This window comes from Numenius arquata, chromosome Z (genome assembly GCF_964106895.1).
Source record: "Numenius arquata chromosome Z, bNumArq3.hap1.1, whole genome shotgun sequence".
Classification (NCBI taxonomy): Eukaryota; Metazoa; Chordata; class Aves; order Charadriiformes; family Scolopacidae; genus Numenius; species Numenius arquata.
In genome coordinates this window covers 85,089,710-85,107,071 of record NC_133616.1, presented here as the reverse complement: position 1 = coordinate 85,107,071, position 17,362 = coordinate 85,089,710, and the positions used below count along the sequence as shown (strand labels likewise).

Here is a 17,362-nt window from a genome sequence, read left to right as displayed (position 1 = left end):
CGAGTGCAGCCCATGGATTCCAGACAAACTGGTGTCCCCCCAAATGGTGGTGTTGCCATTGGGGCAAGGGTGGCTGCCCAGTTTGGCCAGAAGAAGTGGCTGAGGTGGTTCTTGACACTTTCCATGAAGTAATCCATACATTTGTTAGTTTCTAAATGACCTGGTGCATCCGTTGAGCGATACATTTAACCACATTGTGGGAAATGCCACCTATGCACCAGGCAGGAAAGAGACAGGGCTTAGAAAGAGGAACTTAGTCCTGCTGGTTCACAGGGCAGATGGAAAATGCAATTTTGCCTTAACATGGTTTCAAAGGAGGTGTTACAGGTTCTCTCCACCAAAGAAAACGAAATATTTTGATCTTGGGAATTAAAAATATTTTGATAGAAAAATACTGAAACACAAATAATCTTCTAGCATTTCCAAAGCTTCACTTTTCCCATCACATAGAATCCAGGTAAAATGCCTGATTTCAGCTTTCATCTTATTCCAGGATAAAAATAACATTATTGAAATACCAAAAAAATCACACTTGGACTGTCGATCTGGACTTCGTTGAGCCCTTAATTACAATGTTAAAATCTAGGGTGTAAATATTTTTCCTGTGAGGAGCAGAAAACTGCTGATGACATTAGCAATGATCCTTAGATTGGAAACGTCTCCATCTCAGATTAATTCCAGATGCAGATCATAAATATTGATTCTTGCGAGATGGAAGATTTCAGCATGGGTTTAATGTCTCCACAAAAGAGACCAGTGGAAGCTGTTGGCTTTCTTTTTTTTCCCTCTCTGTGCTTATCTCGTAAGCTGAATAGCTGATTGCCAATATCCTCCCGTCTTTCCGATTTGGGGTGATGCTGGCCTATGTCAATGCTCCTGTGGCTGCCTTGCACTGGGAGGTGTCTGTCTGCACTGGAATGGGTGGGATGGCGAAGACCTGGCTCGTCTGGCTTCTCACTGAGCTTTGGCAGCCCCTGGTGCCCCGCTGCCACCGGGCGCTGCTGGCCATTGGGTGCCCTGTACCTGGATGGACACACCGTGGCACCGGGGGCGATGTCACCCCTGGCACACCCTCGGTCTTTGGGATGGGAATTGGTGAAGGATTTCGATGGTTGGGTTTGAGATTCACACCTGGGCAGGTCTGCATGGCTTCTGGGATTCTCCTCCTGCTCTCACTGCTCCCGAAAGCCCTCTGGATGTCACTGCTGTCACCTCAAGGTGACTGGAAAGCCACAACCTCCTCCTTCTCCCCCCGGGGTGGCCTGGTCTTCGTCCCACCGGGCTGCTGCCATACCTCCTGCTGGCTCTCCCCCAGCTCCCAGGGGACCATGAAGCCCCTTCCCCACCAGCATCATCCCAGCCCTGCAGGTTGCAGCAGGGACCTGGGGCTCAGTAGAACCCCAGCACAGACTTTCTGGGCTCCTGGAATCCTTCCTGGTCTCCTGGAATCCTTCCTGGTCTCCCAGGACCCTTCCTGGTCTCCCATACGCACCCCTCAGACCTAGGGACAGTGTCCCCTGAGCTACTGGGCTGGGAGGAGGAGGTGGGCTGCCCTGCCTGCTGCTCCTCGCTGGAGATGCTCCAGAGTGACACTTGTACCAGCCCAGCCTTTTTGGGCCATGTCATGTCAAAAACATGTCATGTTTTTGGGCCAAGCCCATGTCACAGCCCGGTGTCCCCCTGGTAGTGGTTGCTCCTCTCCCAGCAGCAGCAGTACCAGGAGGCAACAGGCCATGGTGGCTGCCACTGTTCTTGGATGCTCTTCAGGGACCTCCCTGGTGGTGGAGGCTGGTGGAGGGGCCATCACCGTGCCTTTCCTCGAGCCCTGCCGTGGCACCATGGAAGGTGTCCAAGTGTCTCCATAGTACATCTTGCACATCTCAGTCCAAGTGAGGGATGCTCTCCCCTGTGAGCAGCTCCTCATCCTCAGGAGCCACAGCAAAAGCTTTGGAACCAGTGAGGGAACTGGAGAACAGGGGACCACCCACCCTCGTCAGGGCTGTTAAAGGTGTCCCTTTTATTAACTGCTAAATATTTGCCAGAGAGGCATGAAGCTGCAGCGTGGGTTGAAGAGGTGCTGGATTTTCATTTCTGGAGGAGGGAGACGTTGGAGGCCAGCCAGCTCTCCCCACGCGTATCCATGCACAGATTCCAGGAGCATCCAAGGCTCCACAGTAAAATGCTGACAATGCTCCTGTTTTCACCCCGTAGCTCATAGCATTTTTTTCCTTTGTAGCTCCAGTGTCTAGAGTCCTGTCACAGCGAAAGGAGTTTTTAATTCTTCACAAACACATAGGAGCTTTCCAGTCCCCTTGGTTGCAAAGAAAGGCTAAAAAATAGCTTCTGAGTGTATCCAGAAATTCAAACACTGGAAAGGAAGCAAAAGGAAGAAATATTTTATTTAAACATCTTGTCATAACTCTGTCGATGTCGTGTTTTTTGCAGTGCACCAGGCAGGTAGCTCTGCATTGGCAGGAACGTGGATTCCATGGGGCCACAAACTTTTCCAGCTGCTGGTCCTCCTGGTCATCCTGCGGCTTTCCTGCAGCACGGTGATTACTGTAGAGAGAGTCTCACAGAGCCCGCTGCGCCGCTTTTATTAGAAGTATTGCTGTGCAGCAGAAAGGAAACAACAATAAAGGGAATATGTTGCTTCTGCATGCGTTAAGAGCACTGATCAAACCACATGAGATCCCATTTCAGACATAATGTGCATTGGAGGGCAAAATTAGATTGAGAAGTAAATGGAGCCTAAAATTTCCATAGCTTTATTCGTCAGAAAGCTGTTTCATTGCGTGGTTTAATTCTCCTCGTTCTTTCATTCATTGCATGTAGTGTGCTGGCTGGAGTACATTTTAGAAATAATGGGATGAAAAAACCCCATCTTTAATTTGGCAGTGGTGGTGAGGTGTGTAAGGGCCATTCAGACCTGAGATGCGAGGGGACATGAAGTGCAGGAGCATGTTACACAGTGGCAGAAAAACAGCCAGACTGGCACTTTCTGCATTTTAACAGGAAGCAGTGTTTTGTTTAGGGATTTTTTTTTTTTTTTGGACTTTTGGTTTTGTGTTCTGGTGCATTTATTTGAACTATTTGAAGTTGGTTTTATTATTCCTATTTTAACATAAAGTTTCATTTCCTTGCTGCTTGTGAAATACACTGCACGATGAGCTGCACTTGTCCGAAAAAGAGTATTTTCTAGGCTAAGATCTGCCATGGTGGTAAGCCCATTATTTTTATGTGAGATTTCTTCTCTCTCCCCGTTTAACACGTCCGTTTGACAGGAGGAGGCTAACTGGTCTCTTAGATAAGTAGACACATGGGGTTTTTTGCCTTTGAAGGCAGCACTTGATGTCATTTCCAAATGAAGGCAGGTTGCCGAGCAGAGTGCTGGGTCTGCAGCGAATCCCTTTTGGAAGACTGGGAGCTGTAGGTGGGTGTAATTAGTGGCAGCAGCTCCACCAGAGCTGAAGGAGAAGCCCGTCCGTGTCTCTGTGCTGGGCTCACCTCTGCACATCCATCTGTCTGTCCCTCCAGGCTGCGTCTCCTGGGTCAGTTTTCCTTCGGAGCCCGTGGAAGCTGGTGCTTGGCTTCCCTCGCATGGCTTTATCAGTTCCCAGGTGCTAATTGTCGGCAGTTTTGCTGCTTCCCTCTTGCATCGTGAGCCCTGGAAATGCAGACAGGGAAACATACCCACCAGAAAAATGCCCATTTCAGGCTGTTTTCAACAAAGTCTCTGTCCCCTCCTCGCTGTCACCTGGCACAGGGGGATGCCAGTTCTCACTTCATCTCTGAGTGAAGAGAAGGGGTGACCAGACCCAAAAATCATATGATTATCTCCAGGAATTTCAGCGTTAAGCACACAGTGGCCTTGTCTTTGCGATTGCGTTTTTCCCACCAGCAGACCCTGTCCTGCTGGGACCAGGAGGAGCTGCCTTCCCCTGCTCTTGGAGCCCAGGTCTGGGGAGATGCTTCTCCTCCACAGTGGTGAGGGACTGAGCCCTGGACCGGGAGCTTAGCCCAACTCAGGCTGTCTGGTCCTTGTGCCCTCATAGCCCTTTTTGGGGTCCTCAGGAGGATGCGGGCTGAGCACACGTGGGTCCCACCTCCCTTGGCTGTGGCAGAGCCCTGCAGACCCCGTGACTGCTGACGGATGCTGAGAAGTCCTTAAATCTGACACTGGCAGAAAATGGGGTTTCCTCCTCTGTGAAAATATTTGAGATTTTTCTTTTTTCAGGCCTATTTCCTAGTAAAAAAACCCCAAATCTGAGGAAAGTTTAACAGCTGAAAGTAGTCAGCAATGTAAAACTAGCCCAGAGGAGTGTGCACCTCTTGTTTTCATTTGGACCAATTTTTGTATGTGTCCTCAGCAGCTTACATTTTACATATCCAAACCATTTCAAACTTGAAAATGAGTTGGTTTGGTTTTTTTTAAAGGAAAATGAAATCTAACATCTTCAAAGATTTTCCCAGAAGCTTTTGGTGTCAAAATGCCCAAAGGAACAGCCTCTCTGCTTGCATAAACTCCAGCTTTCTACAGTTCAGGTTTTGTGGGGCGTTTCTGTCTCTTAATGAGAAGGTTTTGTTAAAAAAGGTCTTGGCTGGTTCTAGTGTAAAGGCAAACCTGAGGGCTGTGGTCTGCCATGGACACCCTAGCACTGGCCCAGTGGGCCCTGGTCCTGAGCCGGCTTTTCTGCCACGCTTTGCTTTCCCCTTCCTTTTATTTCCCCTAATTTTATTTAATGAGCGGACATTGCTGACATTGACTCAAGAGAGCTGGACACGCTGGCTGGAGCCCACAGTGGCTTCCAGTGGGGGTGATGCCGTTGATGGGTCGGAGCAGTGGTGGTGGTGAGATGCGAGACCTCCCATCCAGGATTGTGCTTTGGGTAGCACTCAGCTCCTGTGTTGGTCCCGTACAGCACCTTCGACCTGGAGATCACACCTTGGTGACCTCAGGAAGCTGCGTGTTTGCCCAGAGCTGCTGACCCCTGTTTTTCTGCGCTGATACGGTGTCAGAGGATGCTTTTCCTCCACGTCACCGTGTTTGAGCAAACACTTGGTGCACTGGTGCTGCCAGCCCTGGCTGTTGGCCCCCTCCTCTGGGGATGACTCTGCTCCTCAGGAACAGGGATGTTCAAAGGTTTTGAGCACGCAGGGACGAGTGTTGTGAAACCTGCAGGCTGTACCCAGTGGGCTGCAGCCTTCCCCAAGGATCCTCTCCTGTGGGGTGCTGCTTCTGCCCTGCTGCTCCTCTGCGGTTCTCCAGGCAGGTGTGGGAGGGGAACAACCCCACAGAAGGGATTTAATGGGTGTGTCCTCCCACAAGGTCTCATCTTTCTCATGCTTAACTCCATCTGCCATCCCTTCCTCTTGGTGCCCTCTTGATTAAAGGAGGCCTACAGGAGAGATGGGGAGGGACTCTTGATCGGGGCCGGGGAGGGAGCCATGGGATGAAAGGGAAGGGTTTGACACTGAAAGAGGGGAGATGGAGATGAGATCTGGGGGAGAATTTCTTTGCTGTGAGGGTGGTGAGAGCCTGGCCCAGGTTGCCCCGAGAAGCTGTGGCTGCCCCATCCCTGGAGGGGTTCAAGGCCAGGTTGGAGGGGGCTTGGAGCAACGTGGTCTGGTGGGAGGTGTCCCTGCCCAGGGCAGGGGGTGTCACTGGGGGGGCTTTAAGGTCCTTTTCAACCCAAAGCACTCTGTGATTCTATGATGCTGTGATTGATGAAGCACTAGTGGTGGAGAATTGTCCTCTCTGGGGTTGGTGGTGTTGTGCACCCAGAGTGTGGTGGGACGCTCTCCAGCTGTCTGCCACTCTTCCCCACCCCTCCCCACATCCCTCCTTGCACTTAACTGGGCACCTGAGACCTGGCCACTCTGTGTCTTGCTGCGCCCGGGCCACCACTCTGCCTGCTGTCCCCATGCACTCCCTGAGCTGGAGGAAGGGAAAGTTTGCAAGGAGTGATGGTTTCACTTACTGGGAGCCAGGGAGAAGTTAAATAAAGCTGACACATCTTAATACATGACTAAGTGTTGGCCACACAAGAACTGGAATAGGGATGGGCTCTTGCAGAGACATTGTCCACCCAGGGTATCTTCTAGTCTCCCTACAGATGTCTCCTCCTGGGCACTCCATGTGCGTGTGTGCCTTAAAGGAGGGTCAACCTGGGGATTTCTAACTTTGCATGTGTTACAGGAGGGGAGAACCCAGGCAGGCTTTGAGTAGTTGAGGTGTGTGACAGGGTGCAGCTCAGCTCAAGCCTGCAGACAAAGCCTCCTTGTACCTGCAACCCTACAGAATACGTTAGAAGATGGACTGTTGGGTTGCTCGTAGGGTGCAAGGGCCCTATGGCTGCAAGGAAGATGGGATGGGAGCTTTATGCAGCAGCATCTGAGAGAGATTGCCCCGAAGAGACGAGGCTGAGGGCAGAGCACTCTGCAGCTCCAGGACTCCTGCTTAGAAACTGCAGAGAAAACAGACGGGAGTATTTGTCTGTACTTCTCCCCCGCATTTTTGCTCTACCGGAAAGTACTGTTCTTCCTTCCTTCTTCCTGCCCTGCCTCTTTTTTAAAAGCATTTTAAAAGTGTCAGTGGGAAGAGTAGGAAAGACACCTGCCAGGCAGGGCAGCCCTGGGCTCCTTCAGACATCTGCTGCTGCCTTGCAGGTGAGGAGAAAAAAACAGACTCACATCTGCAACCCCTGTTTCAGCGCAATGTGCTTAATCTGAATTTTATGGCTCTGATAGCAGATGATGGTGCTGCTGTCACCAGCCCTTGCAGCCCCAGTCACGGTGGACACTGAGCATTTCAGTACCTCCACCACTAATCTTTCCCCCACTGCTCCCATTCCCCGGCTGCTAATTTCACGCAGGCACTTAAACATGATGGATAATTGTGTTCTGCTTATCAATGTTTAATTTAAGGGCTGTTCCATCTGACCTGGATGCCCTCTGCAAGAGCTATGCCTCATTATTGATTTCATGGTCACACCTGTGACATTACCTGCTTTGTAGGAAGTAGACTTTGACATTCCTGCGAGGCTTTGGCAACCAGAGCTAATTGTCAGAAGAATAATCGAGTCAGCAAAATCATTACAGGTGATCTGTGTGTTACCACTGTTTTATCTGCCTCTAATTAGGTGCAGCAGAGGTAACTCATCGTGGTAAGCACACCGCGCTGGCTCTGATGCCCACAAACAGAGCTAAGAAGAGCACGGGGGGGAGGTTATTCGTTAGCAGCAGCATTTCGGTGTGTCGGGGTGCGGTGTCTCCTTTCCCGGTGTAACGGGGTGGGATGCGATCCTGCTGGATGCAGTGTCTGAGAGGGGGTTGGGCTGGACCCAACGCCGGGGCACGTGGCTCTGGACCCAAGGTGGTAACGGTGCTGCTGTGGTGTCCAGCGCAGAGTCGTGTCTCCTACATGATAAAACCAGATAATTTTCTTAAGACATGCTGGTTTCTGGTTTGGGGAGCTCCACCACCCCAACCAGACCCTGGGTGTGACCCTGGGGAGAAGGAGCTGGTGGTGGAGCTTGTCAGGTCCTTTCCTGCTAATGGGGTTGTGCGTTTGGCCAAAACATTTTCTTTAGGATAATGATGGAAACAACAGGGTTAGAATCATAAAATCATAGAATGGCTTGGTTTAGAAGATACCTTAAAGATCATTGAGTTCCAACCCCCCTGCCCTGGGAAGGGATACCTTCCACCAGAGCAGGTTGCTCAAAGCCCCATCCAACCTGGTCTTGGTTAGCATTGCCAAAAAATCTTCACTGGGCAAAGGAAGAGCTGGTCTTAGTGGGAGCTGGATTTTTCAAAATAAAGGTCAGTTCTGGTAACGAGTTTGACTGAAGCAGGCTGGAAATTTGGGTTTGCTTCCAGAGACGAGGTGGCTCCCAAAACACCATCTCTGCCAATCACTGATTTTCGTTTTCTCTGGTATTGGGCAAATGCACCCCTGGCTGTAAGGCACTGCCGGGGAAGATCCATGTGTCCTGGCTCCCAGGGGCAACAGGACTCTCCTGGGGGTCCCGGTGGCAGAGCAGCACTGGTGAGGGTCCCTTCCTCTGCTACCAACATCTTGCCCTTGAGGAAGGCGGTGCCACATGCCAGGGCCAGGAGCCGGGGCAGGCACTGACGTTCTCCCATCACAGTGTGAGGCCTCGGAGACCACACGAGTTCATCTCGGAGGGAGCTGACAGCCAAGTCCTATCCATCCATCTCGGATGCCTTTTGGAAGGGGTTTGCCCATTCCGCTGGTGCACTGCTGTAGTGGATATACAGCGTCCCTGCCGCAGCCAGCGTCAGCGTTCCTGCTGTGTGGGGGCTTCCTGCAGACCCAATGGGACGGTGCTGGAAGGATGCTCCTCACACAATCCTGTGGGCAGGTCACAGTGAGCTGATGCGGTGGCACTTCTTCATCTCCACTTAGCATAAACCTAAATTGGTTATCTGCTTCTCTGGAGACAGGCAAAACCCTCCTGAATACGTTCCTGTCCAACCTGCTCTGGGTGACCCTGCCCTGGCAGGAGGTTGGACCGGGTGGTCTCCAGAGGTCCCTTCCAACCACTGTCATTCTGTGAAATCTCCCTTTTTAAAAATTGTTTCCTGGAAAGATGTGGGAGTCCTGGTGGACAACAGGATGCCTGTGAGCCAGCAATGTGCCCTTGTGGACAAGAAGACCAATGGCATCCTGGGCTGCATCAAGAAGAGTGCGGCCAGTAGGTGGAGGGAGGTCATCCTCCCCCTCTGCTCTGCCCTGTGGAGTCCCATCTGGAGCACTGGGTCCAGTTCTGGGCTCCCCAGTTCAAGAAGGACAGGGAACTGCTGGAAAGGGCTATGAAGATGATTAAGGGGCTAGAACATCTCTCTGCTGAGGAAAGGCTGAGGCACATTGGTCTTTTCAGTCTGGAGAAGAGCAGACTGAGGGGGGATCTGATCAATGCCTATAAATACTTAAAGCATGGGTGTCAGGAGGATGGGGCCAGTCTTTTTTCAGTGGTGCCCGGCGACAGGACAAGAGGGAACGCGCACAAACTGGAACATAAGAAGTTCCATCTCAACATGAGGAGTAACTTCTTTCCTGTGAGGGTGGCAGAGCCCTGGAACAGGCTGCCCAGAGAGGTGGTGGAGTCTCCATCTCTGGAGACATTAAAAATCCACCTGTGGGACCTGCTGTAGGTGGACCTGCTCTGGCAGGGGGTTGGCCTGGATGATCTCCAGAGGTCCCTTCCAAGCCCTATCATTCTGTGATTCTGTGAAAGGCACAAGGAGTGAGGGAAGGCACCAGCCCCTGTGTGGTGCTGGGGGAGTCTCTGCTCTGCACAGGTGGGTGGGTCTGGGGGGGGCCTGCCTTGGGCACAGGGTGCATATATGTGAGATGGACCCTTGGGAGATGCTGGTCTCTGCTGATGGAGCACCTGGTGCTGAGCGTGATGTAGGCATGTGCTACGTGGGGTGGCCATTTCACTTTGTGGTGACACCAGAAGTGGGTGCAAGTGGAAACAGGGATGTGCCAGCACTGGCTGACTGTTGGTGTTGAATCATTGTCTCCAGAAAGGTGGGATTACCCCATTAACCCAATGCACCACCTGATCATTGACCATGCTCCTGAGCTGATGGCAATTTCACATCTGTGGTAGGCGTGGAGAAGCAGGTGAAGACTTGGTTCCCCCCAGAGCATCCCACCCCATATCTCCAGCAGGAAAACCCCTGGCCCCGCAATTGCCGAGCATGGTTCTGATAAGCATGAAGATGGGAGGGCTGGAGCCCCTCTGCTGGGAGGACAGGCTGAGAGAGTTGGGGGGGTTCAGCCTGGAGAAGAGAAGGCTCCGGGGAGACCTTGGAGCCCCTTCCAGTCCCTCAAGGGGCTCCAGGAAAGCTGGGGAGGGACTCTTGATGAGGGACGGGAGCCATAAGAGGAGGGGGAAGGGTTTGACACTGAAAGAGGGGAGATGGAGATGAGATGTGGGGAAGAAGTTCTTTGCTGTGGGGGTGGTGAGAGCCTGGCCCAGGTTGCCCCGAGAAGCTGTGGCTGCCCCATCCCTGGAGGGGTTCAAGGCCAGGTTGGAGGGGGCTTGGAGCAACGTGGTCTGGTGGGAGGTGTCCCTGCCCAGGGCAGGGGGTGGCACTGGTGGGGCTTTAAGGTCCTTTTCAACCCAAAGCATTCTGTGATTCTGTGAGTCTGTTACAGCGGCCAAGGGGTTCTGTGAGCCCCCTCCCCACCACCTGAACCCCCTGCATTTTCTAATGTATCCTTTGCAGTAATTAATTACCTCTCCAGTGGGTTCATTTCTTTCATACTGTTGTTGGCAATCACTTAGATAAAGGGAAAAAAAACATGTTGGTGCCCTGTGGTATTGAAAGTGAAGGGTTTTCACACTGTCAGGGTAATGAATTCTGCAAGGGTTTGAAGCACCTGAGCTTGGGGAAGTCCTTGTGTCATGTGTCTGGGAGTGACAACCCCCAGTGGTTAATTACTGCCATGGATGAGAGCTGAGCTGATAGCAAAATGAGATAATTTCATTAGTAGTTAAATTTGAAGTTAATTGGATTCACGTTTACACACAGTAGTATACAAAGACACACTTGGAAATGCTCTTTGCTGCCTTTTGGTTTTGTTTTTTTTTAGAAGTAGAACAACTGAAGAACGCTTCTAAACCGTTCTCTCTGTTTTTTCACCATTGTTTGGAGACAGGAGAGCCCTTTTCCCGGGCCTCGGGGCAGCTCCTCCTGCAGCAGGGACAGTTGCTGATGCCTGGGCACTGCTGGCCACCCCTGCTCAGAGGAGCACTGCTGACCTCTCCTGCCGCTGGCTGCAAAATAATCTCTTTTATGGGAGAAAATTACTTATTGGCACTTTTTTTTCTTTGGAGAAATGGTAATTTGCTCTCAGCGCGAGCGTGCTGCCAGCTCCTGGTGAATGGAGGGACGGATGTTTTGCTGTGTATCTTCTGTGTGCAGAGCCAAGCACTTTGACACGTGGCTGTGCCCCCCAGTCTCCCAGCGCCAATTTATATTGTTGTTATTCGGCATCATCATATTCTGGCTTTTGGAGTAATATGGGATGAATTCTGGCAGGGATTCAGGCTGAAAACAATGTGCAATGCTTCATCCCCATGGTCAGGTCATGGTGGTTCTGTACATGCAGAGGGGTTTGCTCCGCTCCCCCAAGGCCATGGGGGCTGGTGCTCCCTGTCCCCAGGGTGCCCTCACTGTGCCCCGTCCCCTCTCCAGACGGTTCCATCTGGAATGGAGCTGGGTGTCTTCAGCTGGATGTGCTCCCTCAGGTGACCCGGCCACTCATGAGCACTTGGGGTTTGCAAAGACATTAAAACTTCCCCTTTTCCCAACATTCTTTGTAAGTCACACGCTCTGTAGACCATACTTTACTGTGCCACATATAATTTTTCTTCATTTTCTCCTCTGCCCCTCTCAAATTCACATCTCATAAGGCACCTCAGTGTGAAAACTGCAGTTGCTGTTAAGAATAGTGCTTAATAGTGGTTTGGGCTTATAGTGGATGGGGCTTTGAGCAACCTGGTGGGAGGTGTCCCTGCCCATGGCAGGGTGGTTGGAACTAGATGACCTTTAAGGTCCTTTCCAACCCAAACCATTCTGTGATTCTATGGTAAATGCTGCTCATTAATTTCCTAATGCTTAGAAACTTTCGTAAAACAATTCATGTTCAAGCCTTTTAAAGAATAACAAATTTTCCCTGACTACCCATTGTTGAGTATCTACACCCCCAGCTGAGAATAAAAGGATTCACAGGTATTTAGTTGGAACTAGATGATCGTTAAGGTCCCTTCCAACCTAAACCATTCTATGGTTTTATGATTTACCACTTCTGAAAATCAGGCCTAGCAGCCTTTGACTAAACCCCAAATGTGGGCACCCCTGGAGTTCTGCAGGCACAGGAGCTCAGCTGTGCTGGTGCCATGCTGGGAAGCCCCAGATCCAGCATCACGGGCAGGTCCCCAAGAGCGGTGGTGGCTGCTTGCAGGCTGGTTGGGGCGCTGCAGAAAGTTGGGGCTCCAGGCTGAGTGGTTTTCTCGGAGAAGGAGAAGTGGGGGTTGCAAACTTGCAGTGTGTCAGCACCTGCAGAGGAATCATGGTGTAGACACAGGGACTCCCAGGGAGCCCCATGGAGTGGCTGGTGGTGACCTCCCATAGGAAGTGTGGTACCCATCCCCATGTCTGCATCCATGCCATCCTCTCCTACGCAGCTCCATGCTGTCACCGCACACTGCTGCCTGCCATCAGTCTGTCCTTGTTCTATCACACCTGGGTGGGAAGAGTGTGTGAAACCTCACCTTGTTCAGCATGCTGCAGCACCCTCGATCCCTCAGACCCACAGTAGCTCACCAAGGAAGTGGTGAACTTTCTTCTCCACTGGAGAGATGGAAAAGCTGGGACTCAGAGAGGGAAAGCAGCTTCTCTGTAGCAGTACTTAAAACTGAAAATGAGTCCCTTGATTACATCTCCAGGATGGAGGCTTCTCCGGTCATCTCAACCTCAGGTCTTTTCTACTCTGCATCTTTGCTTTTCGGAGAGGGTTATTTGCATGCGTCCATGTGAAGCTGTAGCACGGATTGTGGAGCACAGACAACTCCATTATCCCATTTTTTGTCCAAACACCACTTCTGGTGTTATTTCTGTTTTTATCCTATCTCCATCAAACTACCTCAGACCAGCCTCTGGCTTAGTTGCAGTCCTGGTGGATGGTGGCACTTGGCTCTCTGGCTTGTAGAAATAGGATGCTTCAAGAAAGTGGTGGATCATGTGGCACCAGCAGCATGCCATGTTTGTGCCGTGGTAGCCCAGCTCCTCAGCATCACACCTGGCTGCTGCATGCTCTCCTGAGTCTCCAAGATATGTTGACTCCAGCTGAAGGCTCAAACTCCTCACCTGCTGGGCCTGGGGTATCCCAGGTGCTGCTGAAGGTGCAGGAATGGAGCTTCATTCCCCAGGTGTGGTGGGAAACATCTGCGGCAAGTTCACCTATGGAGGAGATAGAGCTTGATCGGGACCCAGCCATGATGGGGGAAAGGACACGCTTCCCATCCTGGGAAGGACAGTACCAGTCTCACTGCATCCTGCTCGAAGAACATGCACCTTTTCTGCCTTCAGTAACACAAGCCCAGTGTATCGTATCTGCTTTGAATGCAACCCCTGCCTTGCACAGGTTGTCTAGACCATCACCCCCCTAAGACCTTTCTCCTTTGGGTGCTGGCTGAGCAACGGATCCAAGCTGCCTTACTGGTGGATGCCTTGGAGATGCTCTCCAGCAGTGTGGAGGAGGTCAACAAGGTGGCCAGGAGCAGGCTGTCAGGCAAAAGAGAAGGCAGGGTCCTCCAGAGGAGCATAGGAAGGGGCATGATAGCTGCCATGTTCTCCCCCTGTCATGGAGGCATGCTGGTTGCAGACCAGCAGATTCCACTGAAGGTACCAGCTCTGCTGGGGCTACTGGCCTCTCCATTGGGAGGCCACTCATGGCAAGACTTAGCGAGCTATTTGGGTACCTGAAGATTTAGGCAGTGGCTTCACAGTGTTGTGCCAAGGAGTTGTTCCTGGAAAGCCCTGCTAGGCTCTGCTCTGGTGATGCATCTCTGTAGGCTGGAGCTGGCAGCTGAGCTGCTCTGTCCTGCCCGGTGCCAGGCCAGCGAGGCAGAGAGGGAGACAGCTCTCCCCACAGCCACCCAACTTTAGGCATCTAAAATACCCTTTAAAAAGCCCACACCAAAATTATTTAGGAAGGACATTTGTCTCTATGTCTCTGTGGTCCTGGAGGTATTTAAAAGCTGGGCAGACGTGGTGCTGAGGGACATGGGTCAGTGGTGGGTTTGTCAGTGTTGGGTTGATGGTTGCACTCAATGACCTTAAAGGTCCCTTCCAACCTTGGCAATTCTACGATCCTGTATTTTTTTCCTCTTGGCTGCTTTGCTCACATAGGGCAGGAACACTCTGGGGTGGAGGCTGCTTCTGACCCTCTCTTTGTGCCAGGGTTATTAATGTTTCTCTTAAATAAATTATTCCAGTGCAATTGAAACTTGCCAGTTTGGGGCAGAGTGGGGGGGAATCTCATGGCGGACAGAGATGCTGTGGACCTTTTTTTGGCAGGGGGAGGATTGCAATGAAGAGAAAGACACAATTAAGAGAAAGAGTTGGGGTTGCAGCACTTGGTCTTTGCCAGCCCCCTTTGGCCACCTCCCAGGCCCTGCCTGAGGCCTGGCTACAGTGACCTTGCTGTAGACATTTGTCGACAGATGCCAGAACTTTTCATTTGGAAGCAGGTTGTGAAGGAAACCAGACCAGACCTGTAGAACAGACCATGGGTGGCGATGTCTTGATTTACAGAGGAGCTGAGATGTTACTTTCCTTGGTGTCTCCAGTGGTGGCTATGTTGCTCAGTGTCGTGGTTTCGGCCGAATTTACCGAAACCAGACGGACAGATGGCCCTTCCCCTCCCCTCTCCCCCCCAAAAAAAAAGAGAGAGAGAGGAGAGAAAGAGATAAGAAGATTCAGAAGTTTAGAATGAACTAAATTACTTTAATGAAGAATTAATATTAAAATAAAAATAAAGAAGAAAATAATGAAATAGATACAATATATACAAAACCGTATCAAGCTCCCAGGATGACAGTCACGTCACCGGCAGGCACTGGGGAAGTCCCAAACTGGACTCAGCGATGAATGTGAACTGGATTCCAGCTCTGGAGTCAGGAACACACGGATTGGGATCAAAGGCAGACGAACAGACAGAGTCCTCTTTGGACATCGGCCATTGAAGGAAGAGCTGACCCTTTGATCCCTCAGCCTTTATACTGAGCATGGGGCAGATGGGATGGAATACCCCAGTTGGTCAGGTTTGGGTCACCTCTCCTGTCCACTCCTCCCCACCGATGTGACCCCTCACGTTTTTTCCGTTTCCGACCCTGTAAGGGGCAAATAACGAAATTAGCTGACCTTGGTTGTTATAGCAGTAAGTATAAGCAAGGGCCTCCCTGCACACCATTCCTTGGCATGGAGCACAAACATTGGGCTTATCATTCTGAGAACGAGCAGTTTTCTCCACAATATGCCGTTAATTTCAGAGAGTTAGAGGAGGCCTAGCTAGGATGTAAAGTTACAGAACAGAAAATTGGTTCGGTTTTACTTCAAACCGGGACACTCAGTGCCGTTGACAAAGATCCTAACTGTGGTGGGTGTGACAGTGGCTTTGGAGAAAATGAAAAATGTTGTAATATTTCAGTTTATTGAAATAAATTGTAGGGCAAAGTTTGGGTTTTTTAATAGCTACTGGAAACCATGGCGTGGGGAGTGGTTGGTGTGGGACAGGTTGGGAGGGGATGTTGCCCACAGACCTGGGCACCTCTGGGAGACCAGGCGTTGCGCCATTCCGCGGTGACACCTCCCTGCTGAGGAATGGAAGAAGGTGGCCCTTTTTAGGTCAACAACCCTTTTTGGTGGCCCTTCTTGGGTCAACAGAGGGCTCCTGGGTGGCGGAACCTGCGTGGAGGTCAGGCTGTGAGACACTTTTTGTGCCAGGGACAGCCCTTCATTGGGGGCTGCCAGCGCTGGGAGTGACGTTTGCTTCTGTGACCAAATTTAAGAAGATCGCAGATACTTTTGCCCTCTCCAGGCTGTAGAGATGACAGAATCAGAGTTTAATTTTGTGCGGGAGAGAAGGAAGCAGGGCAGTGACGAGGGGAGAACATTTAATCTAAAAGAGCCATTTTCTGCCTGCATTGAATAATTGGAATTCATGATGCTCTTCCGTGAGGGATCTGCCTTCCCCCTAGAACCAGAGAGCAAATTAATCAATTGTTTTGAACCTTAAATTCTTTCAGGATGTGGATGCACCATAAATATTCTGTAGGAATGGCCTGGGAGGAACGGCGCGCCTCCCGATTTGTGGATGCGGAGCGCCGAGGAAAGTGGGGCACGTGCTGAGAGATTGCAGCAGCGACGCCCGGCACCGCTGGCATCTCGGCATGGACCCCTTCCTCTGGCGGGGGCGGTGGGGGAAGCGGCCTCGGTGGCCATGACCTGGGGGTGGTGAGCAGCAATTTGCAGTAACTTGCGTTCCCGTCTCTCATCTCATCAGATGAGATCTCATTTCTTCAATGTTAACAAAAAAAGAGAAAGATTTTACAATTTTATTTTTAGATCAGTTTGAAATGAAATCGTGGCTCAAAATCTCTGCCAACCAAAAAAGTTTAAAAATGGTTTTGGCTCCTGGGAAAACATTTAGTTTCCATCTCTCCAAGCTCTAGAGACTTGAACAAATCACCGTCATAAAATCAAATGCCTACTTAAAACAATTTGAGCACGAGGATCTCTGCATTTCTTCTGGTCAGTGGTGGGCAGAGCAGGTGAAGGGGTGCAGGGGAGGACCCCTGCTCCCCGGTTGGGGGGCACAGGGGGACAGAGCACTGCGTGCTTTCCCCGGGGTTATTTCCATGGAAGACCTGTGGGTACTTGGATAAAAAGACATGTTTCTGCGGTCTAAGTAAAGAGTGCCACATCAGGCTGTGTCTGCGAATCCGAGCCTTCTTCTGGCACCACAGCAAACTGTATTTTAAACACTCTTCATGTCTCAATGTCTTTTGTTTGTTCTGTTCTTTTTTTCTTTTATTTTTTTCACTGGCTTTAATAAGAGATAAAAACAATGTCCTGCTTTGTATTTAGATCTCTGCGAGCCATCAGCCCGTGCACTGTGATTTCTCAGAGAGTTTTCTGAGAAAGTGTCATTAAGATCAGTGTTATTTCACATTTTGCTGTTTCTGACTTTACAAATCTGAGCTTTGGAGGAACTTGGGAATAGGGGCGAGCAGCCGGAGTTCAGGCGGGCGCTTTCCTCTCCCCACGGAGCTCTGCTCTTCCCCCTTCCCATCTCTCACTTCGACGGAACTCTGTGGCAGCTCGTAGAGAAAGCAAAGCCGTCCCTGCCCTCCCTGCCAGGCTGGAAATCCCACGCTGGCCCTCGCCGAGCCGCGATGACAAATGCATGGCTGTGTTCCGGGCGCTCGGGGAAATGTAAAACCGTGTCCGCTCGTTGCGCGACGCTCACGTGGTGATTTGTTGGTTTGATTTCTCAGGTCGCGAGCTGGCAAGCACAACCCTCCCAGGATACCCGCCGCACGTCCCGCCTGCTGGACAGGGCAGCTACTCCGCTCCGGCGCTGACAGGAATGGTGCCTGGTGAGTCTTCAAAATGGGGAGAAAAAAAAAAAAAAATAAAGGGAAGGAAAAAGACAGCATTTCAGGAGGAAAGTGCGGCACTCAGAGGATGCTCTGTGCCAAGGCGAGCGGGAGGCAGAGGCTGCGGGGCTGAAGGGGAAGGGGAGTGAGAGCGATGC

The 17,362-nt window shown here is 51.2% G+C and overlaps 1 protein-coding gene across 7 annotated transcripts in view; it reads left to right on the top strand.

Moving 5' to 3' along the window:
- The window catches only part of PAX5 (paired box 5), a 135,546-nt gene that overhangs the window by 89,603 nt on the left and 28,581 nt on the right, over positions 1 to 17,362 (top strand). For 4 of the 7 annotated variants that reach the window (XM_074165794.1, XM_074165789.1, XM_074165788.1 and 1 more), the window contains one exon: positions 17,103 to 17,204. The exons of the other annotated variants lie outside the window; for them this stretch is intronic. In XM_074165794.1, the coding sequence (XP_074021895.1) occupies positions 17,103 to 17,204 (102 nt within the window). The remainder of the gene's footprint in view (positions 1 to 17,102; positions 17,205 to 17,362) is intronic. 7 annotated transcript variants of the gene reach the window in all.